The sequence below is a fragment of the Euprymna scolopes genome, chromosome 46 (genome assembly GCF_053919585.1).
Source record: "Euprymna scolopes isolate OS-2025 chromosome 46, ASM5391958v1, whole genome shotgun sequence".
NCBI classification, from domain to species: Eukaryota; Metazoa; Mollusca; class Cephalopoda; order Sepiida; family Sepiolidae; genus Euprymna; species Euprymna scolopes.
Genome location: NC_136527.1, coordinates 151,167,188 through 151,193,033, shown reverse-complemented (window position 1 = coordinate 151,193,033; position 25,846 = coordinate 151,167,188). Strand labels below are relative to the sequence as shown.

Genomic DNA, 25,846 nt, shown 5'->3' with positions numbered 1-25,846 from the left:
CTAAATTTGTAATTTGTACTTTGGAGCATTTTCTTCTCTTATTTGAGTTGTTTATGTGAAATATCCAGTTTGTTATTTTTTTTTTTTTATGAGGATTAATTGAATTAATCAGATTGAACGGACATTTTTACACGAGGAACGAAATAATTTTTACACCGTATTACGTTGACCTAAATTGTTTGTTTTTTTCTTTTTAGTTGATTTTCTCTTTAAATAATTTCACGTTTAAATCGTTACACTTTGAATTTTAATTCGTTTATATTTTCATATATTTTATTTCTAAATGAATTGGAAACACACAACAAAAGTTATATAAATTTATAAAAGAAATCCTAACAAACAAAACACAAAAGAAAAAACGAATTCATCCTATTTTTTTTTCGTATTGAAATCGTGGAATGAAAGGTAAGTTTTTTGTTTTCTTTTTTTTTTCCTTTAATGTTTACACTTAAAAACATAAAATCACGCTTTCTCTTAACGGTTAATTTAAAAAAAAAAAAAAAAAATCTTCTGTACGCTATTAAAAGTTAAATTCTTCACTAGTTTGGAGACGGAATGCGTTGTTGTGATAAGTGATTTTTTTCTCTACTAATTCGCACTTTTTATTTTAAGATTCAAATATTAATAACTACATTTTATTTCAGTATTTAATTTATGTATTTCTGTTGTATTAAATGCTAGCTTCTTTTTTTTTTTTTTTTTTTTTTTCTCGTCCATAAATGTTTATCTACCAAGTTGATCTTAAATATTGTATAATCAATCCATTATATTATCATTTTCAGTCCCCCACCCCTAATTTCTGGCTCCCATCTTATCTCGCAATTACTTATAACGTCACCAACTAACTTCGGAAGAACCCCCCCCCCCCATCCGATTTTGTTTTATATCATAAGTTGCTTAAAACGTGATTAGTTAAAGTTCAGAATAAAATCACGCTTTCTCTTAACGGTTAATTAAAAAAAAAAAAAAAATCTTCTGAACGCTATTAAAAGTTAAATTCTTCACTAGTTTGGAGACGGAATGCGTTGTTGTGATAAGTGATTTTTTTCTCTACTAATTCGCACTTTTTATTTTAAGATTCAAATATTAATAACTACATTTTATTTCAGTATTTAATTTATGTATTTCTGTTGTATTAAATGCTAGCTTCTTTTTTTTTTTTTTTTCTCGTCCATAAATGTTTATCTACCAAGTTGATCTTAAATATTGTATAATCAATCCATTATATTATCATTTTCAGTCCCCCACCCCTAATTTCTGGCTCCCATCTTATCTCGCAATTACTTATAACGTCACCAACTAACTTCGGAAGAACCCCCCCCATCCGATTTTGTTTTATATCATAAGTTGCTTAAAACGTGATTAGTTAAAGTTCAGAATAAAATCACGCTTTCTCTTAACGGTTAATTTAAAAAAAAAAAAAATCTTCTGAACGCTATTAAAAGTTAAATTCTTCACTAGTTTGGAGACGGAATGCGTTGTTGTGATAAGTGATTTTTTTCTCTACTAATTCGCACTTTTTATTTTAAGATTCAAATATTAATAACTACATTTTATTTCAGTATTTAATTTATGTATTTCTGTTGTATTAAATGCTTTTTTTTTTTTTTTTTTTTTTTTTCTCGTCCATAAATGTTTATCTACCATGTTGATCTTAAATATTGTATAATCAATCCATTATATTATCATTTTCAGTCCCCCACCCCTAATTTCTGGCTCCCATCTTATCTCGCAATTACTTATAACGTCACCAACTAACTTCGGAAGAACCCCCTCCCCATCCGATTTTGTTTTATATCATAAGTTGCTTAAAACGTGATTAGTTAAAGTTCAGAATAAAATCACGCTTTCTCTTAACGGTTAATTTAAAAAAAAAAAAATCTTCTGAACGCTATTAAAAGTTAAATTCTTCACTAGTTTGGAGACGGAATGCGTTGTTGTGATAAGTGATTTTTTTCTCTACTAATTCGCACTTTTTATTTTAAGATTCAAATATTAATAACTACATTTTATTTCAGTATTTAATTTATGTATTTCTGTTGTATTAAATGCTTTTTTTTTTTTTTTTTTTTTTCTCGTCCATAAATGTTTATCTACCATGTTGATCTTAAATATTGTATAATCAATCCATTATATTATCATTTTCAGTCCCCCACCCCTAATTTCTGGCTCCCATCTTATCTCGCAATTACTTATAACGTCACCAACTAACTTCGGAAGAACCCCCCCCCATCCGATTTTGTTTTATATCATAAGTTGCTTAAAACGTGATTAGTTAAAGTTCAGAATAAAATCACGCTTTCTCTTAACGGTTAATTTAAAAAAAAAAAAAATCTTCTGAACGCTATTAAAAGTTAAATTCTTCACTAGTTTGGAGACGGAATGCGTTGTTGTGATAAGTGATTTTTTTCTCTACTAATTCGCACTTTTTATTTTAAGATTCAAATATTAATAACTACATTTTATTTCAGTATTTAATTTATATATTTATGTTGTATTAAATGCTAGCTTCTTTTTTTTTTTTTTTTTTTTCTCGTCCATAAATGTTTATCTACCAAGTTGATCTTAAATATTGTATAATCAATCCATTATATTATCATTTTCAGTCCCCCACCCCTAATTTCTGGCTCCCATCTTATCTCGCAATTACTTATAACGTCACCAACTAACTTCGGAAGAAACCCCCCCATCCGATTTTGTTTTATATCATAAGTTGCTTAAAACGTGATTAGTTAAAGTTCAGAATAAAATCACGCTTTCTCTTAACGGTTAATTTAAAAAAAAAAAAAAAATCTTCTGAACGCTATTAAAAGTTAAATTCTTCACTAGTTTGGAGACGGAATGCGTTGTTGTGATAAGTGATTTTGTTCTCTACTAATTCGCACTTTTTATTTTAAGATTCAAATATTAATAACTACATTTTATTTCAGTATTTAATTCATATATTTCTGTTGTATTAAATGCTAGCTTCTTTTTTTTTTTTTTTTTTCTCGTCCATAAATGTTTATCTACCAAGTTGATCTTAAATATTGTATAATCAATCCATTATATTATCATTTTCAGTCCCCCACCCCTAATTTCTGGCTCCCATCTTATCTCGCAATTACTTATAACGTCACCAACTAACTTCGGAAGAACCCCCCCCCATCCGATTTTGTTTTATATCATAAGTTGCTTAAAACGTGATTAGTTAAAGTTCAGAATAAAATCACGCTTTCTCTTAACGGTTAATTAAAAAAAAAAAAAAAATCTTCTGAACGCTATTAAAAGTTAAATTCTTCACTAGTTTGGAGACGGAATGCGTTGTTGTGATAAGTGATTTTTTTCTCTACTAATTCGCACTTTTTATTTTAAGATTCAAATATTAATAACTACATTTTATTTCAGTATTTAATTTATATATTTCTGTTGTATTAAATGCTAGCTTCTTTTTTTTTTGTTTTGTTTTTTGTTCTCTCGTCCATAAATGTTTATTTATCTACCTAGTTGATTGCAAAAATAGATTACCTAATTGTACTCATTTTTAGTTCGTGGGAGGGGAATCTATCACCATACTTTCCCTTAAACAGGTCCGTTGGACTTTTATTAAGTACAATACTTAATAGTTATTTTTTATTTTTTATTTATTTATTTATTTTTTTTTTTTAATGGAGAGTAGAAAACGCATTGTGGATGCGTTATCGGCAGCTCCTGTTACTCTCGCTTCTTCTTATTTGTCCCTCAGTCCTCATTTTTTAAATGAGTGATTTTTCTGACAAAGGGAGAAGAAAAAGCTGTTTTCTAGGTTGGCAGTATTTTTGCGCGAACAGTTGGCAGAGTTGGTGGAAATTTTCTGTTTCTATGTCTATCCTTGTAGCCATGTCACTAGTAAGGGTGCTGGAGGTAAACGTTTTGTCTGGGCTGACGTTATCCGCCTGATAGTCAGGGACCCGAACCTTGGATTAACCACTAAGGAGGCTGTCCTATCAGCAGGTGCAAAGTACTGGGGCTGCTGTATTGCCATTTGGTGAATGGAATCTGGACCATGCAGTAGCTTCTGGTGGGGCCTCTCGATGCCATACTAGTGGGTAATTGTTACGGCTTTACCTTATCATGTGGTACAAAAAAAAAATTCTTCGTTTCTTTTTCTCTCTTAGTTTCGCCTCTCTGTTCTGCTCTAAGTAAATCTGTCGACCTAGTCCACAAATTCCAAAATTTCATCATGACAAGTTTCAAGAAAAAATACACGATTAAACCCGGTTCTCCAACTTCCAACGTAGACCCCTACTACCATGTCTCCTTCTCCAACATCAGGGGTCTACGTTCTAACCTTCCAGAGGTTGAAACCCAATTACAGGAGACTAAACCAGACCTTTTATTTTTAAGTGAAACTGGCATTGGACAGGCTATTTCCCTAGATGAGTTTGCAATTACAGGATACTCTAACTTAACTTCTAAATCTGACCCCCAAGATCGCCATGGGCATGGAATATGTGCCTATATCAAAGATAGCTTTCCATGTGGGAGGGACATCTCCAGGGAAGATCCTAACTTACCCTATATGTGCTTCCGGGTTGCTTTAGCTCACACTACTGCATTTATATTTACTCTCTATCGCCCCCACAACAGCGGAGTTACTATCTTTCAAAGCATATCTGAGAAAATTGACCAAGTCCTTTCTACTTATCCTTCAGCTAACATTCACGTATGTGGAGACTTCAATGTTCACAACGTCGAATGGTTGACCCACTCAAACAAGACCGATGATGAGGGGAGGTTCTGTCATGATTTCTCCATTGCCTATGACCTCACTCAGATTGTTCAGGAACCTACCCGTGTGCCCGATAATGACGGCCAGTATGCGAGCCTACTAGACCTTTTTCTCACAACTTGCCCTGAACTATGTTCAGTTTCTGTTCTGTCGCCTCTTGGATCTTCCGACCACTCTGTTGTATCAATTAAGATAAAAATGAAATGTAATAAGTCCCCAGACGTACCACTTCATCGTACAGTATATCGATACACTAAGGCTGACTGGGATAGCTTCCGTGCATTTATATCTGATCTACCTCTGCATTCCATGTTTAAAAAGGATGTGTCCTCTATAGTATTAGACCTAACTGAATGGTTAATTGTAGGTATTGACCATTTCATACCCTCTAAAAAGTTTCAGCAAAAACCTAACAGCCAGCCATGGTTCTCTCCAGAATGTGCTGCTGCCATTGCGCACAGAAATCACTTTTTCCACTGCTTCAAACGTAATAGATGTATGGAAACTAAAGCCGTTTTCAGGACTGCCAGCAACCATTGTAAGAAAGTAATAAGGAACGCAAGAGAGTTGTATGCTCAATCTGTTAAGTCCAAAGTAGCTGAGCAGCGGCTTGGTTCCCACCAGTTTTGGCAAATAGCAAACAGAATCCTGAACAGAAGCGTGTGCTCCATCCCAACTATTATCAATGGACCTGAGTTAATCTCGTCAGCATCAGACAAAGCCAAACTCTTTGTCAAGAACTTTGCAGCTAATTCTACCCTTTGCGACCAAGACCGCCAACCCCCAATATTTCCTCCTGTATCAGAAAACACGCTATGTGATATACGTATATCTGTATGTGATGTTGCCAAGCTAATCAAAAACCTTGATTCCAGTAAAGCAACTGGCCCTGATGGTATTCCAATTATAGTACTCAAAAAACTTCAACCTGAACTAGCGCCCATACTTACAAAACTGTTTAAACGTTGTCTTAAGGAGAATAGTTTCCCATCTCCCTGGAAAATCTCATCAGTATGCTCTGTATTTAAGAATTCAGGTGATCGCTCATCCCCCTCTCAGTACAGGCCAATAAGTCTCCTGTGCGTCATGAGTAAGTTGCTAGAATCTGTGTTAAATACAGAAGTAATCAAACATCTCAACAAAAATAACCTTCTTAGTGACACTCAATATGGTTTCCGTTCTGCTAGATCTACAGCAGATGTCCTTACAGTTATATCGCATAGGATTAGCAAATCTCTCGACGGTGGCAATCTTTCTAGGGCAATTGCTCTTGACATATCTAAAGCCTTTGATAGGGTATGGCATAAAGGTTTACTTCATAAGATCTCTAGCTATGGTATAGCTGGAAAAGTCTTCTCAATTATTAAATCATTTCTTTCTGATAGGTTCATAAGAGTAGTAGTTATGGGGCAAAAATCAGAAGCTCACAGTATTAATGCCGGTGTCCCTCAGGGATCCATCCTGGGCCCAACTCTTTTCCTGATCTACATTAATGATCTTCCAAATCATATCCTTACATCATTTGTAGACATTTATGCTGACGACACTACCATTTATGGTACCACATCTAAGACAGTAAACGAGCAAGTACTCTCCAATTCTCTCTCCTCTGATCTTGAGCATGTAGTACAATGGGGAAAGGAGTGGCTGGTTACTTTTAATGCATCTAAAACCAAGCTTCTCTCTTTACATCATCAACATTTTAATCCACATTTGTCATCAATTGAAATGAATGGCTCTCGTCTTCAGGAGGCCTCAAGTTTTGACAAGCTTCTGGGCTTGACCATTACTCCTGATCTTAAATGGAACACGTATATCAAATCTGTTGCCAAGGCCGCTGGAAAAATGGTGGGATCTTTCTATCGATCCAGTAGATATCTCACTGCTGATGCTATTCTCTATCTATATAAGAGCCAGGTACGTCCAAGGATGGAATATTGTTGCCACATCTGGGCAGGAGCTGCTAGAAAGGACTTGTCCTGCCTTGATAGAGTTCAAAATAGACTTCGTAGCCTCGTAGGAGATGTCCTTTTCTCCTCCTTACAACCTCTATCTCACAGAAGAGATGTTGCGAGTTTGTCTCTGATGTATCGTTATTTTCATGGAAAGTGTTCAACTGAGCTTCAATCTATGGTCCCCCCTCGCCAAACTTTCGCAAGAAACACTCGTCTAGCTGTAAACACTATCAATAATTTCCCCCACTCTTTATCTGTGCCTAAACCTAAACATAGATTCCATGAACAAAGCTTCTTTCTTAGAACTGCACGCCTGTGGAATTGTCTTCCGTTTTCCTGCTTTCCGGCTGACTACAATATGGTTGTGTTCAAGTCTAAGGTAAATAAGTTCTTGATGAGCCGTTCCATATAAGTTATTAAATTTACCAAATTTTCATTACTAATGATTACTATATTGACCAACTTCTACTGTACACTCTTTAACCCTTATCCTTGAGTGGCATCTGGGCCTTGATAATGTGGTGATGCCTTTGTAAAAAAAAAAAAAAAAAAAAAAAAAAAACATATGATTATATATTTTCCATCTGATATTTAGTTTTTGTCCAAAATATGCTTATTTAACTAAAAGTTTTGTGACTTCTGAGAAAATAATAATGTTTCCTATAGTAAACACAATAAATTTATTCAAAGTTCGTTTTATTGAGCGTAAAAAACATGCATTTTCGAATTTAATTGCTGAAAGATTTTCAAAAATAATTTTCCTGTTTACATTCGACGAAGTCGCTTGAGATTTAATCTTGATTTTTATGTTTAATCCAATATTTTGGATTTTAGAAAGGTTATTAGGCCACTTTTAACAAATATGTATTTATGGCGAATTCCCAGGATACAGTCCCTGAAAGATTGTAGACGTTGCAACAGATTGGTCTGTTGCGACCACAAAGTCCTTTAGTTAATAAATTTGTGTTAGTGGATCAGTAGGTGTGTCAGAAATTTCGTGAAAATAGTGAATAATTCCATCCCATCTTTCCAAGCTTATAACTCCTCGAAAAATGTAAGTCAAGCCCTAATTTTTTTTTCAATTAAAGGAGCAAGGACCAAGGTTTCATTTAAAAAAAAAAAGTTTTAAACTTCTGACTTTACAGGTAAATTTCTAAAAAACAGTACTTTTTTTTGTTTTAAATTTGAATATATTATTTATTGACCTTTTCTCTTCAATTTGTGATATATAAGACTTTAGTACATAAATTAATTATTTACTTTTTAATAGACATTTCAAAATGGGAGGTGTAAATTATTCGATCCCCTGTCTTTCCAAGCTTATAACTCCTCGAAAAATGTAATTCAATCCCTAATTTTTTTTTCAATTAAAGGAGCAAGGACCAAGGTTCCATTAAAAAGAAAAGAAAAAACAAATAACGTTGTTAAAAAAAGGGTTTTAAACTTCAAACTTTACAGGTAAAATTCTAAAAAACACTACGTTTTTTTTTGTTTTAAATTTGAATATATATTTATTGACCTTTTCTCTTCAATTTGTGAGTAAATTAATTATTTACTTTACAGTGACTAAATTAATTATTTACTTTTTAATAGACACTTGAAAATGGGGGGGCGTGAATAAAAAAACGTTTGTCTAAAATATTATATTCGGTTTATTGGAAAGAACATAAAAATTCACATTGACCCTGAAAATATCGTAAAAATAGAATCAATAGAAAAATTTTGATAGATTTTTAAAGTTTAAAAATTGAAAAATATTGAGTTCGGAAAATTCATTACTTTTTTTTAAAAATATTTCTATTACTTTTAAAACAACTTTAATAGTTTATTTTGGAAGTATAATCCATAAAGAAAATAAACAACCCACTTTTAACAGAGAAATTACGAGCTTTTTTTATATTTTATTCGTGTTAGGGGTGTCAAAAATTCCTACAAAAATTCTGATACACCTAGTGGATCAGTACTCACAAAAAAACAGCCTTAAATAGTAAAATGCATTGGCCCACATAAGGAAAAATCAGGTGCACGTGAAAAAACCCTCATAAAAGAAAGGAAACAAGCAACTTTCTGTTGTCAGAGGTAAAGAATTATTTCCTCTACTCTCCCATCTTCAGAAAAAAAAATCAAACGAACAAGAATATTTTTTTTTTCAATCTTGTTTTTGGCAATTATAACAATGCCAGCTGTCCTCTTCAGGAGGGGGATGATGGAAGCACTAACCATAACCATCGCAGCCAATCATTGCCACTCCATCATCCGTATTCCCACATCCTGGACAAATGCAATCTTGCTCCTCGTCCACCAGAGATGGTTCTAAACCGTGCCAATCAGGCTGCGGGGAAGGCAAATCCTCCTCTGTGGAAGTGCTCTCTTGAAGGCAGAAGGGGCAATACAAATTTTCTTCCCCTAGTTGAAATTGACTTAGGCCTATGCATGAAAAATGAAACTGGTCATCGCATCTGTCGCAGCATACCATGGGACTCCCATCGTCGGGTAAACTGCACACTGGGTAATTCCCAACATGTTCTCCCCCTGCAGGTTGAACCTCAGATGCCGTATCAAGGGAGGTGTGCTCTTCCTGGTCATGGTCACCCTGTATATGTAGGACTTTCTTGGTCCTTACTCCAGTGGGTAAAGGTTTTTCAACGAGTGCACCTGCAGGGACCCATCCTCACGCGTTACCTGCACAGATCTCACCAAGCCATCCTCTCCTTGGTACAACTGCATAACCTTTCCCAAGATTCAAAATGGTCGATTTGGGTTAGGAATCCTGATCAAAACCACTTTCCCATCGAAATTAGTAACATATCCAAGAATTATGGAAAAATTATAAAATGTGAGTTAATTGATTTATGTGTTTTTAATGAAACAATTAGCCCAGGCAATATATCAAAGTTATTTTTTTTAGTTAGTAGTATTATTTTAAGAATAATATGATGGTGTTTTCATTCATGCTGAACGCCTACATATTTTGTCTTGCTAATATTTAAATATTTAAGATAAGTTAGACGCCCTTCGTTAAAAATAATTTTTACATTCAGATGAATTAAGTGCGAACGGATATTTTTGTTCCCCAGTAAAAGCAAGGTGGACCTGTAAATTCACCCTTGCCCATTCGTCTGTTCGCACATTTCTAAAAAAATCTACGCCTTGGAATTTTTTGAAATTTTGCGCTAATATTAGAAATGATATGATTAAAACAGAAACAGTACGGATTTTCCGGGAAAACTCCAGTTGCCTCCCTCTGGAAGGGGGGGGGTGTTTCGGGTAAAAATGGCTAAAATGGGCACTTTTGTGCTTATTCAAAAAAAATTGATGCCTTGGATTTTTATAAAACTTTTTGATAAGATGTGACTGATTTCTATATAATTTTGTTTGTTTATATTTCCTAATGACTTTTGTGTGTGCCCTAGGGGCTCTTTTTGGATTTATAACAGCACTTCATTTTTGGGAGTATATTACCATATTTGTTCAAAATTATTTGCATGTATTAAGCAGTTTTGCATGGTGTTGAACTTGGGGATTTTTATGGCTAAATGATTGGAAAAATGATAGATTTAGTCATTTCATTTTCTTTTTGCATTGTGCCGAACTCAAATTTACATATGTAAAGGCATAAAACTGCACAGTTTGTTCATTTTCACCAAAATTTGACGTCCTCTGGGGACTTTTAAGGCTAAATAGGGGGGTTTACTGAACTTAGTCATTTTTATGCTTCGTACACTGTGCATAGAATTTGGCAACTAAGCATGCATATATTAAGAAAATGTTTCTATATATTTTTATTATTTTGCATCTTCATATATCACTTCTATGTATGTCATATACCACTTCTATGTATATAATATATCACTTCTATGTATTTCATATACCACTTCTATGTATATAATATACCACTTCTATGTATTTCATATATCATTTCTGTGCATTTCATATATCACTTCTATGTATGTCATATATCACTTCTATGTATGTCATATATCATTTCTATGTATGTCATATATCATTTCTATGTATGTCATATATCATTTCTATGTATTTCATATATCATTTCTATGTATGTCATATATCATTTCTATGTATTTAATATATCACTTCTATGTATTTCATATATCACTTCTATGTATTTCATATATCACTTCTATGTATTTCATATATCATTTCTATGTATGTCATATATCACTTTTATGTATTTCATATATCATTTCTATGTATGTCATATATCATTTCTATGTATTTCATATATCATTTCTATGTATTTAATATATCGCTTCTATGTATTTCATATATCGCTTCTATGTATTTCATATATCACTGCTATGTATGTCATATATCACTTCTATGTATGTCATATATCATTTCTATGTATTTCATATATCATTTCTATGTATGTCATATATCACTTCTATGTAAGGCATATATCACTTCTATGTATTTCATATATCACTTATATTTATGTCATATATCACTTCTATGTATGTAATATATCACTTCTATGTATGTAATATATCACTTCTATGTATGTCATATATCATTTCTATGTATTTCATATATCACTTCTATGTATTTCATATATCATTTCTATGTAAGTCATATATCATTTCTATGTGTGTCATATATCACTTCTATGTATTTCATATATCACTTCTATGTATTTCATATATCACTTCTATGTAAGTCATATATCACTTACATGTATATGTTTGTAGGAAGCAAAAACGTGTATGAATTCTTTTGATTGACTTATTTTAATTTACTATCATTGTTACATTAAAATGTGCATTTACACACTCACAAACACATATATATGTATATATATGTACATTGCAATATTGTATAGATAAATATTAATGTATTTCTTCTCGTAATGATGAAATAAAAACAATGCTAGATGTAATGTCAACTAGATTATATCTTAAGCAACACCTTGATCGATTGGCTCTGTGTCAAGTTAGAAAATATTTGGTTAATTCTTTAAATATATTTCATGTGGATTGAAAATTAAATTGCGAGTTCAATCTATTATTATTATCAATACTGATTCATATTGACAACAATACACAAACAGAATTGAAATATTTGAATACGAATACTAAAAATATTGAATTTATACCATTTTTTGCAGATGTTCCTGATTAAACCCTATTATTATTGAATTTCAATGGAGTATACTTTTTTAAACTTTAACCTATAAACATTTATTACTTCATTTGAGAGACTACAGCGACATCCATTGGAAGATTTGTGTGTATGTATGGGTATTTTTTCATTAAAATACGGTTTACTCGTACATTTGAGAACACACACTCCACATCCACTCGACTATCTGTAAAATGATAAACATCCAGTGTACCAGTAAGTTCTGGGAACATCAAACTGAAAGAACAGTTGGAAATGACATATATCAAATATTATGACCATATGATCCCTGCAGACAGCTACCTTAAAAATGCTGCTATCAAACCTGACATAGTTATATTGGATTAGTCAGAAGGAGAGACGCAACCTTGGTTGAAGTGAATGTCCTTAATGATGGAGGTCTTAACAGAGCTGAAATGGAGAAACAGACTAAATATCAAGGTCTCATGTATTGTATGAAAAACTAAAATCTTACAGAGATATCAATCATACAAGTTATTATAGGTACCATGGAGAAGATGCAGAAGTCCTATCTAACTAATATTCCTAGTGAACCAAATGCCAAACAGATCCAGACAATGGTACTCAAGGGATCGACGAGGATATGTGGGGGGTATTTCTCATAAAAATACGGTTTACTGGGGCATTTGAGGACTTGAACGCCTACTAGACACTGTCCTCGAATGTCTAAGGTCTCTCTGTACAGGGGTTTGTCAGAACAATCTGGCATGATGATATTTTCCATATAAGTAAACCCTGACCAAATATTCAAAACCACATTTTGTATTCGCAGCCCAAATAAGATCTCCTCACTATGGCCAATCCATATTAGCTTTTACGAGGAATGGTGCACCTTCTACAAGTGGTTTTACCTCAAGTAATAGTACGAAACTGTATACTCCACAAGACTAGATGAATTCTTGTCCTGGAATTCAGTAAAACTTAGAGACCAAACAGAAAGTGATACATATGAAACTTGTTCTGAATATTCAGTTTTTATGAAACATGAGAATTCACACTGGTAAAGGTCATGTTCTTTTATAGTACGTGGATATTCATGATCTGCAAACTCAAGTTTAGTGAGACATACGCAAACCTGATTTTTGAGAAGTAAAATTACAAAATAAAATTTAAAAAATGAGAAAGCAACATTCTTGTAAAGTTTGTGGATATTCTTTTTCTCAAAAATCAGACTTAGTGAGGCATGTCCGAACTCACACCGGGGGAAAAGCCACATTCTTGTGATATTTGTGGATATTCTTGTTCTCAAATATCATCGTTAGTGACACATATGAGAATTCACACTGGGGAAAAGCCATATTCATGTGAAGTATGTGGATATTGTTTTTCACAAAAATCGATGTTAGTGATACATATGAGAACTCACACTGGAGAAAAGCCACATTTTTGTGAAGTGTTTGGATATTCTTTTTCACAAAAATCGAGCTTAGTAATACATATGAGAATTCACACTGGGGAAAAGCTATATTCTTGTGAAGTGTGTGCATATTCTTTTTCACAAAAATCGAAGTTAGTGATACATATGAGAACTCACACTGGGGAAAAGCCACATTCTCGTGAAGTGTGTGGATATTCTTTTTCACGGAGATCGAGCTTAGTGATACATATGAGAACTCACACTGGGGAAAAGCCATATTCTTGTGAGGTGTGTGCATTCTCCTGCTCTAAAAAATCAACTTTACTTAAGCATATGAAAACTCACACTGAGGAATCTTAGGGAGATATCAGTCATACCAATTATTATAGCTGCCACATGGCTTATGATGAAGAACCTGAAACCCTACCAACAAATAGTGAACCAAATGCAAAAGAGATTCAGACAAAGAACAAAGAGCGCTTTCAACTGTTTTAAATAAAAGCAATGAAACTGTATAGTCCACCAGACTAGCGAAATTCTTGTTCTGAAATTCAGTAAAACTGAGAGACCAAACAGAGAGTGATATATATGAAACTTGTTCTGAATATTCAGTTTTCATGAAACATGAGAATTCACAATTGAAAAGGTCACATTCTTTTATAGTACGTGGATATTCATGATCTGCAAACTCAAGTTTAGTGAGAAATTTTATTTTGAGAAGTAAAATTACAAAATAAAATTTAAAAAATGAGAAAGAAACATTCTTGTGAAGTTTGTGGATATTCCTTTTCTCAAAAATCAGACTTAGTGAGGCATATCCGAACTCACACTGGGGAAAAGCCACATTTTTGTGATATTTGTGGATATTCATGTTCTAAAAATTCATCGTTAGTGGCACATATGAAAATTCATACTGGGGAAAAGCCACATGTTTGTGAAGTGTGTGGATATTGTTTTTCACAAAAATCGAAGTTAGTGAGACATATGAGAACTCACACTGGAGAAAAGCCACATTCTTGTGAAGTGTGTGGGTATTGCTGTTCAGCAAAATCAAATCTAGTGAGACATATGAGTATACACACTGGAGAAAGACCATATTGTTGTAAAGTGTGTGGGCATTCCTTTTCTGATAAATCCACGTTACTGACTCATATGAGAACCCACACTGGAGAAAAGCCACATTCTTGTGACGTGTGTGGGCATTCCTTTTCAGAAAAATCAAAGTTAAAGAAACACATGAGAACTCACACTGGAGAAAAGCCACATGCTTGTGACGTGTGTGGACATTCTTTTTCTGACAAATCAAATTTAGTGAAACATATGAGAACTCACACTGGTGAAAAGCCATATTCTTGTGAGCTGTGTGCATTCTCCTGTTCTAAAAAATCAACTTTACTTAAACATATGAAAATTCATACTGAGGAATCTTAGGGAGATATCAATCATACGAATAATTATAGGTGCCACATGGCTTATGATGAAGAACCTGAAACCGTACCTACCAAATAGTGAACCAAATGCAAAAGAGATTCAGACAAGGAACAAAGAGCGCTTTTGACTGTTTTAAATAAAAGCAATGTTTGGCTGCTCCATACTCAGTATTACAATCATCAAAGGAAGAAAATTTAACAAAAACGAAAATCAACATTGTTTTTAGTATGCTGATATGTTTGTTTTAAGAATCAAATTTTCAGTCCAATATGAGAACTCAGACAAGGGAAAACCTATTTATTATTATGATACGATTTTTGTTATCATTTATTAAGTTTTTCGATACACATGAAAAAGCAAATCATTGGAGACTGTTTTTCTGCAAACTATGTGCATAGCTTTATTCTAAAAGTTTGCATTTTTCATATAATAATTTTGAGCTTAAATAAAACAAACGTGAAATAATTCATGATGGATGAAATAATTCGAAATTATTATAATATGTCTGTGAAATATATAAATATTTTTATTTTAGGTTCTAGAATATGCAACAAGATTTTAGAATATGTTACATTATGTAAAAGTAAAGAATCTACACGTTTAAACGACATTGTCTCGGAAATATATAAACATTATTGCTTTTAGGTTCTAGAATATGCTACAATATATATTTTAGTAAAGGATTGTGTTAAAACGACATGGTTTTTGAAATATATAAATATTTATTTTATATTTAAGAATATGTTACAATATGTAAAAGTAAAGAATTGCTTCTGAAATATATAAATATTATTTATTTTAGATTTTAGAATATTCTACAATATATAGAAATAAAGAAATGTGGTAAAATTGTCTCTGAAATATAAAAATATTATTTTTTGTTTTAGAATATGCTACAATATGTAAAAAAGAAATTGGATAAAATGATATTGTCTCTGAAATATAAAAATATTGATTTTAGATTTTAAAATATTCTACACTATGTAAAAAAAAGAAAGGATGTTGTTTCTGAAATATTTACATATTATACAGATTTTTATGACAGCAAAAACGCTAATAAAAATCTCAAGTATTAATTAGACACAAATCATAGAAGACCAATCTTTGCGAAAAACAAATAAAAGTACAAAAGCAAAAAATTCTGGTATATATTTTAATCATAATGAAAATTAAATATTAGCCCATACAAACACTTGACAAAAGTCATATTCTTTTTGATAGAAAATAACGGCGAAATGCTAAATTATATGAGAATTAAAGTTTAATTTTATGTAAAAGAATTTACACTGAGGAAAATTCCAAAACTATTTGTAAATATACATTTTAAACTAAGTTACATATATTTATACAATTGCGATTAAAGGGATCATTAGAATGTTAAACAAATATTTCTCGTAATTTATAAGATAACACGTGATTTCTTGGCATCCGCTACGTAATGTATAAGATAACACGTGATTGATTGGCATCCGCTACGATGCTCTTTCTCAGCTAGAACAAAATGATCAGAAAATAAGCAACACATCAAGTAGATCTTGAATGTATCGCAATGTGATGAATACTCTACAAAATTTCTGGTAGCATAAAGTATTAACAAATATAATAAAAAAGGGTAAAAGAAAGGAGCAGAAAATTATAATCTTGATTTCGATTGATTACCAATGGGAATTTATTATGATACAAAAATAATCAAAAGAGAATTTACACAAATGTTGGAATGTAAGATAACAAAAATAGAATTATTACAATTAGTTTTTTTTACTGTAAACTATAAGATGACTTAATTGGTGACGTAAGAGAATGAAACGAGTCATCACATAGTCACTTGCTAAGAAAGTCAGCAAGAGTTTGTCAGTTAAACTCAAGATTGAACAGCGGACATGGATCGAGATTCTGTTGCTGCAATCTCTGAAAGCAGATGAACTTACTAGAGATGATGTGTTCAACTTTAAGGGAAGTCATTGACATGGAATAAAGCTATATTATAATATAACTTGGTGCTATTGTGTTTCACTCGGGTACAGTTATACTCTTTGTAACCTGAGTAAAATATAAGGTATATTTTGCTTTTGTCTTACCTGCCACAATGACAAATATTTCAATTCGTCATGTTAAAATAATTATATCGCGTACATTAGTTGCCGCGGTTGTGAACACTGTTAACGTGTGTATATACCTACAAAAATGGCGCTATATACTACAAACTAGAAGAGAGAACACTCTACGCACATCCAAAGGCAAACATCTATGAAGAGAATTACATTGACGCTATACAACCTGACACATATATATGCAAATATATATATATGTATATATATATATATATATATATATATATATATGTATACACACACATGCTCTTCAACACATGCTCTTCCTTCGCTTGGTTGTATACACCATCTATAAACAATTCTCGTCTGCAGGAAGAAGTGTGTTAAGAGGATTTTTATTGAGGTTTGTGAAAAGAAACAGACAAACCTAAGCATTGATTAGATTATTAAACAAAACATTCGGCTTTTTATATTGACAAATAACACCCCCTGCTATCAACATGCGAAAATGAATCTTGTAAATGTACAGCTTATATTATGTATTCTTAAAGCGATAATCAATGCGATAAATCTTCTACTGACTAAATGTTTGAGTCATTAATTCTGCTACTTAACCATATTGTATAAATAAACACTTGAGCATAGACAAAACAAAAACGAGAGTCAATCACTTATTTATACTATCTGACGACTTTATAAATTCAAGTTTTTACAAGGTGACATTTTTAGTAGGATTTTATTTTCTCATAGTCAAGTGCAGTCAGGTTGTTATAAAGAGTAACTTCCAGTAGTTTACTCATTTAGAGTGATATTACCTTTTCGATTCATCATAAACTGCCAATACTTCAAATCGGTCATGAAACAAATAAAGCACATGCTTTTCATGAATTACGTCAAGATTTAAACCAACTCAGATGCCAAATATTCAAATTAACATGAGATTAAACAGAAATCTAGTATTTACAAACTTACTGGAATTTATTACCATAAATGATATGAGATTTAATAGAAATCTAGTATTTACAAATTTACTAGAATTTATTACTATAAATGATATTATAATGTACTCCGCGATGGTTTTAATTATGAAACGCACATGATATAGTGCCCCACTTTGATCTATTGCGATTATTTGTAATAGAAAAAATATCTACAAAATTGGTAAAACACTGTTATTAAACAATATTAATTGAACAACGACAATCCATGATGTCAAAATCATAAAAGGGAAAAACAATATATGCAAATATGCCACACCCGTGTCTACTACGGTTCCTTAATTTTTCTGGCAATAAATTAACTTTAGACCCAAAATGATTGAAACACATAAATCTACTCCCTCATCAGCACACACATTCCCTTCCCTGACTTAGCATATATGAAAAATTCAATCTTAAGTCTCTTGAGTAAAATACATGAAGTGTTTTGGCATCAAGCACAAGTTGCAGATTAACACGACAATTATTGCAGGTAATAGAAAGAAAAGCAAGGAAATCTAAGCATTTATTAGTAAAATGTACTCCTGCAAAAAATCTGCTTCTTAATAAATGCTAGAATGCTTACAACCTGCACCAAGGCCGCCAACAGAGTTAATCACCTGTTCTATTGCATGCGTCCTTCCGTCTAGATAGAGGATAGAGAATCGTGCGTGAAGGTTGTCATGAGTGATGGCGACTATTGTTGTGATTGCTGCTGATGCTGCCCTTTTGCGTCTACCCCATTTTCTCCTCCCACTGTTTATCTCTTCTCTCCTCGCTCAGCCGGACGCATTTCTTAACTTTGACTCTCCAGGAGTTACAGTCTGCAGCATAGGATTCAAGGTCAACAAGGTTGATGTTACCGGATTTTAAGTCCCTTTTGCACACACCATAACATCTGAGGAGTGATCTACCGGTTGGTCTACTGCCTGCTAAGAGCTCGCCATAAAGGATGTCTTTGGGGATTCAGCCATCCTACATGCGGACGACGTGCCCTAGCCAGTGCAGACGTCTCTGGGAGAGGAGGGCCAACATTCTTGGAAGATTTGCTTTGGCAAGAACGTCTTTGTTCAGAACGCGGTCCTGCCATGTAATGCCTAAGATATTTCTTAGATTGTGCAGATGGAAGGCATTTAGTCTGCGCTCTTGACGTGTGTAGAGGGTCCATGTCTCACTGCAGTAGAGTAACCTGCTGATGGCACCGGCTTGAAACATGCTCATCATTGTGTTTTTAGTTGTTGCATGTTGTTATTCCACGCTCTGTTTGTCAGGCTGGCCATAGCTGTTGCTGCTTTTCCAATGAGAGTGTTTAGCTCGGCGTCCAGTGAGAGGTTGTTGAAAATAATGGAGCCTAGATAGGTGAAGTCGTTCACCACCTCTAGTGTCTGATCTCCAATGGATATGCAGGGGGCGTTGCTAACATCTTGAACCATGACATTTGTTTTCTTGAGGCTTATTGTCAGACCAAGCTCATTGTAAGCACGGGTGAGGCGGTCAAGGAGTTGTTGTTGGGGGGGGGGTCCTCAGAATGGGCCGTTAATGCTGCATCATCTGCAAACAGCATTTCCATGATGAGGGCACATAGACGGGCCAGGTGTAAAAGACTTCCATCTCCTCTTGGGCGAATATAGACACCAACTTCATGAAAAGTGTATAGTAGCAGAAGTGAGAAAAATATGCCAAAAACAGTTGAGGCAAGAATACAGCCCTGTTTAACAACACTGAAGATGGGAAAAGATTCTGAAAGTTATCCATTGAATTTGACGGACCCCCTTCATGTCTTCATGAAAAGAGGTGATCATTCTCAGGAGTTTGGAGGAACATGCTATCTCACGAGTTTGGGGAAACATCCTGTTTTTTTGTAGTAACATAATGAGGTCGCTTCTGCTAACCAGGTCAAATGCCATTGTGAGATCAATAAAAGCGAGATACAGTGGTTTCGTCTGCTCCTGTAGTTGTTGTAATGAGAATACCATGTCAACAGTTGAATTTTCTGCTTTAAAACCGCATTGCGCCTCTGTTTAAACTCTCTCTACGAGTGACTAAAGTCTTTTCTATACAACACGAGTGAAGACCTTTCCAACAAAACTGAGCAGAGTGATGCCATGGTAATTATTACAATCACCGTGATCACTTTTATTATGGTAAAGCGTTCTGATGTTGGTGTCACGCATGTCTTGCGGAACCGAACCCTCTTCCAAGCACTGAAAAAGAAGTTGATAGAGATGATCTATTGGAGTAAGGATATTACAACGCTTGAGCGTTTGATAATAAATAAAAAGGTTAATAAAACCTTAACCAAAACTGCCAACAAGTAAGGATATTTCAATAATTTCTGATAATAAATGATAAAATACAGAGAGAATATATAAAACGCCTTTAATGTCATTTACGAATATAGAATAAAATTACAACCTGCGTTTAACATGATGGGAATGTATTGAGGGAGGGGGCTAAAATTTATCTCGTAGAAGATCGAGTGCTACAGAGAAATTATTAATATCCTGAAATGACTTGAAAACAGTAAACGAAGTAATATAATTGTCCTAATATTAAAAACAACATTAAAAATTAGACAATATTTTCAAAACCAATTGTATCAAAACTTTAAAAATATACTATACTTTATCTTGTGTACCTTTGCTTATAGCTAATAAAAATTAGATACCCTCATGATAACATATTGTATAGAAACTCTCTCAGAAAATCTGTTGTTATTCTGTATTTTAGTTTTTGTTTGATCAGCTGGAGAAAACTTGATAAAGTTTTAATATTTTGTGCAAGTTGATTGGGTCAGCCCTGTTTTATGCAGTAGGTTTTAGAGCTTTTTGTTTTGTTTGATTGTATATATATTTTTATAGTAATGCTTTTAATGCTGTAGTGGGTGATATTGTTGATACAATACTTTATCCAATGCTAAACTTCAAAACATTCTCTCGACACAATTTAACACATAAACAGCATAGACAATGCTGCCTTTAATAGGGTTAGAAGTTGGAAAACAAACTGTAGGTGAACCTCATGCGACCGCAATAAAATAACTGGTCTGAATAAGATTCCAATATACTGGTGTATTTTATGTTTATTTCATTGATAGAACATATATGCACTCAAACTAGTCGTACCATACACCATGTGAAGAAGATTACAATTTCACCGTCGTCACATATGTAGTCAATGATAAAAGACGTTCCTACCAGAACATACTATATTCCTTCCTACACAAAAATGAGTAAGAATTAATGGAATGACTTTTTATGTAAACAATGTGCTCCTTTACTGTTCTTTGAAAGATTAGTTCAGCAAGTTTCTGATCAATATATTTATTGACTCGTGATTTTTTAAATGTTTTTATTTGAATTTGTTTCTAAATAAACAGCTGGATCTGCGGTAATGTTTTGATGATGTTACATGTCTGCAATTCAAATTTGATTCAAATTTTCGGATTTGGCATTGCTGTAGTGAGCAACATTGTCAGACTTCATGGTGAATGGTATGCCATATTCAGTAAATATTTGTTTACATGGAAACACATTTTTTAACTCACTGTTCTGATAACTTCCATAGAACTTTTCATGTATTTGCTGTAGTAATTCGCAATGGCCAGATAGTTTTCCGCATCCAACGAGAATAGGTAAATCCCTAGATAGTATCATGGTTGTGTTCGCACCTCATACTATTTCATGTCTAAAGTAGGTTCATAAGTTTGTTGGTTTCTATTGATTAAGTAGACTTATAAGCTGCTAAGCTTTTTGGAACTCTTTATATTTACTTTATACATTTGCACATGTCAGTTGTGTCTATGTTGATCTTGTACCAGTATACTGTCTAATTCGCAGGATTGTTTTTATGCCGTAAATGCGTAAAAGTGTGTAACTGTTCAAGAATTTTCTTCTGGAATGGTCTTGGGTTGATGACGCGTTCTCGATTAAGAAATAAACTGTTTTCTACTGAGATCTTGTTGATCTGCTGATACCTATCACGTTGTCTAGATGATTATCTCGATGAGTTAATTGAGCATTGATGATATCACGTTAGATTTCGACTAGCCAGTAAATTTAATCAGACCAAACCTGTTACTAAGGATAAATGGTCGTAGAATAAGAAAAAGTCAACAGGTAGGAACATGACAACAGAATAAATGAGATTCCTGCCGACAAAACTAGAAATTTTGTGGGAATTTTATTATTATCATTTTGTTACAGGAGAATCGTCATTTTTTATATAAACTTTACCAGCAATAAAACATAGTAACACATTATTTTTTTACATAAGTGTTGTAAGTAAAACAAATAGTGTATGCGCTTTAAATAAGTTTTTTAGCACAAAGAACGATACGTCGGGTCCGACGTCAACTATAAAGTAACATGGCGGACACTACTGGACTAGTATACAAAGCTAGCGTTTCGTCAGGGAGAGTGCCATTGGGAAGTTTCGTATCCATACGAAACACAATACAAGATTCTCCCCTCCATTTAATTAGGAAGTTCCTGTCGTGGGTGGAAAGTTCATTCAAGTATAAGTGTATGAAGGTGGGTTGATCACAACCAATGCAAGAAATGTAGTTTAATAGTTCAGGTTCGCAATGTTAAAACTCACTAATTCAGCCAGCACAAGGAGTGCAATTTAATAGTTCTGATGCGCAAAATAAATTTAATCAAGATTCACTAAACTCTAGAATCACAAATTCAACTTATCTGGTGGTCTTCTACTACGTTCTGACCGTCGCAAAACAGGTGGTTCTACTGGTGGGGGTGAATTTTCCTCTTGCTGATCTGCTTGTGTATCATTCCAGTTTTCCGAGTCATGTGGGTGATCGGTGAATGGAAAGTCCTTCAACGGGGCCGAGTCACGTGTAGATACAGTCATCTGCCTACCCTCGTTAGGTCGAACAAAGGCATAATGGGAGTTAGCATCTAGAAGTTCAACCTTATCAACCAGAGGTTCATATTTAGTTAACCGGTTGTGTATCCGCATTAAAACAAAATCAGATTCGGTCATCCAAGACGGTACCGCTGTCTCGGACACTGATCTTCTGTGGAGTTTAAACAGGTTCTCATAAGGTGTCTCATTTGTGGCTGTGGATATTAAAGACCGAATGGAATGGAGGGAGTCTGCTAAAACCTTTTCCCAGTGTTCAGTCGGCAAACCTTTTTCCGATGCTAATGAAATAGTTTTCCACACTGTTCCATTCATTCGTTCAACTTGACCATTTCCCTGCGGGTGATATGGAGTGCTGTAGCTGGTGGAGATTCCTTTGCCGTGTATATAATTCTTGTACTCATCACTCTTAAAACAACTCCCGTTATCTGAATGAACATGGCTGGGCATGCCAAATATAGAAACTAGGTGGGAGCAAGATTTCAGTACACTCTGAGTATTGGTCTTTGCAAGGGTATACAAATGGTAAGCGGCTGGATTCATCAACTAATACCAACATATACTAATTTGGGGTAGATGAAGGTAGGTATCCTTTAAAATCGAGGTTCAACCTCTCGAAAGATTGAGTTGATTTGATTAAATTCCCATCAACAGGGCGGAAAAATCTTGTTTTACACTTGTTGCAAACAATACAGTCCTTTGTCATCTGCTGAATATCCTCAAGAGAGTAACAGAAGTTTCTACTCCTTATGAAGACCATCAGCCTTGTAATCCTAGGATGGCACAAAGATTGATGCAAATTGAGGAGATTGTTGCTACTATTCACAATAGCGCAAGAAGCACGTGTCAATGCGTCAGCTACAAGATTATTCTCACCAGGGTGATAGATAATGTCGAAATTGAAGCATGAAAGTGCCAATCTTAAACGGAGCAATTTATTGGGGTTTTTTTTCGACTATGGTGATTTTGGTCGTAAACAAATTTTACTGATTTCTGATCAGTAATAAGTTTGAAGTGGTTCCCCGAGAGGTAATGGCGCCAATGTCTAACTGCTTCTATAATGGCAGCCGCTTCCTTTTCAACAGCTGGATGGTTTAGTTCAGAGCCGTGTGGAGTTCGTGAGAAAAAAACCAACTGGTCTACCATTTGGGTTGAGGACTCCAGAAAGAGCACAATCAGAGACATCAGTCTCCAACTCAAAGTGAACATTATCGTCGATAGTTTTTATTACAGCTGATTCAATATCTAGCTTTAGACTGTCAAATGCATTTCGAGTACTTGATTAAGGGGAAATAATTTGGTCTTAATAAGAGGCTGAATCTTATCAAAATATCTGTGGATCCACTCTGAATAATAAGAGAAAAACACCAGGGCTTGCTTGAGTGATTTGCAGTCAGTTGGATAAGGGAGTTCTTTTAAAGGCTTCAACCTCTCGGAGTCGGGTTTAATTTGCCCGTTGGGTCCAATGATATATCTCAATAATAATAATAATAATAATAATAATAATAATAATAATAATAGTATAACCAATGGAGCTCAGTTCATTTACAGAAAACACGCACTTTTCTTTATTGTGCGTAGTTTTCCGTTTTTCTGTTACGTTGATAAATTTCGCCCGATTCTCATCGTGTTGCTCCATAGATGAAAATATTGTATCCAAAGGTGTCGTGTAAGTCATCAGAACTAATAATTTCATCGACAATTCGCTGAAAACAAGCAACTCCGTTTGTAATCCCAAAGGGTATTCGGATGAACTGATACAAACCGGAGTTAGCTTCAAAAGCAGTGAAGGGTTTGTTATTCTCATTGATGGGGATCTAGTGATACGCATTTTTCAGGTCGATTGTGCTGAATACATTATACTCAGCAACCTTATTCACTGCGTCATTCAGCAGGGGCAGGGAGTAGGCATCGAGGTTTGTGTACTTATTAACAGTCTCAGAATAACCAAGGACCATTCTCTTTTTCTGATTATAGGATTTAACCACGACCACTTGTGCCCTCCAGGGGGAGGTTGAGGTTTCGATGGTCCCTCCTTTAAAAGGCGCTTAACCTCTGAGTCAATGAACTTGCTATCACTTGAGCTATAACGTCTAGACTTCGTGGCAACTGGTTTGCAGTTCTTATTCATATTAGCAAAAAGTTCAGGCGGTTCCACCGAAGCCACAGCGAGTCCACAAATTTCAAAAGGATTCGAACTCCCACCATACTTGAAGGTAACGCTTTCATGTTTACTTGGAAAATCCAGTCCAAGAATCACATCACAAGAGAGCTTATTTAAAACTGACAGTTTCTGGTTGGGATACATACGTTTGTTAAAAAATATGTTAGGAAAACAAGCACCTACCATTTTGGATGAGAGGTCAGACGATGCCATCGAAACTCTCAAGTCTGAATCTGTTATTTTTAAATCCAGATCGTCAGCTACTTTGGTATGAATAAAGCTGCCAGAGCTACCACTGTTCATTAGTGCTCTTAATGGCCGACCCAAAATGTGGATTTCTACGGTGGATTTCTGTAGGGACGATGGAACCACCGAATTCGAACTTATAGAGGCTAATGTTGGATAAAGGACCGAAACAGAAGTTGATTGAGTAGTATTATTTGATTTGCAGCATTTTGGAAAATGCCCGATCCGTTTACATCGATGGTAAATACTCGATTTTGCTGGACATCGTGATGTTGGGTGTTTATAATTTCCACAGTTCCAACATTTAATTTCTGATTGAGCAACACTTAATTTATTTGATTAGAATCCGAGTTCGATGTCTCTTCCTTCCCGAGGGCTGCAGCGATTAGTTCCCGGTATCGTGCTGGTGAAAACGATTCCATATTCCTCATTGCATTGTCCAGCGCTCGGGCCTGGTCAAACATGGTGTCCAGGTCGAGCGTTTTATTTCCAACAAACGCTGGCAAATTGTATGGGACTGAATTCCGGCAATAAAGGCATCCCGAATCGATTCATTAGCGTATATAGCCGCATTGACATCCCTAAAATTGCAGTCTCTTTCGGTTGCTGACGCCTCGTGGCGAGTAGATGCCATGCGTATATCTCGTTTTTTGGTTTTATAAAGAGTTCCTCCAGTTTGAGACAGGCTTCTTCATAATTTCCGCAATCGCTGTCATATTCGAAAATATCCGGTGAAATAAAATTCATCAGAACCGACAACTTGTTGAGATTTTCCTGGGGTAGTACCGCTAAAAATTATTTGAACGTAGCAAGTCAACCCTTAAATTCTCGCTCTGTATTAGAGGAATTAGGGTTTACGGCCAATCGAGAAGGC

General features: G+C 34.3%; 1 protein-coding gene across 1 annotated transcript in view; it reads left to right on the top strand.

Moving 5' to 3' along the window:
- The first annotated feature begins 217 nt into the window (after positions 1–217).
- Positions 218–25,846, top strand: part of LOC145270237 (uncharacterized) — a 108,725-nt gene continuing 83,096 nt past the window's right edge. Inside the window, exons 1-2 of the mRNA XM_080125872.1 lie at positions 218–405; positions 11,831–14,650. Of these exons, the coding sequence (XP_079981998.1) occupies positions 13,970–14,650 (681 nt within the window). The 5' untranslated portion in view covers positions 218–405; positions 11,831–13,969. The remainder of the gene's footprint in view (positions 406–11,830; positions 14,651–25,846) is intronic.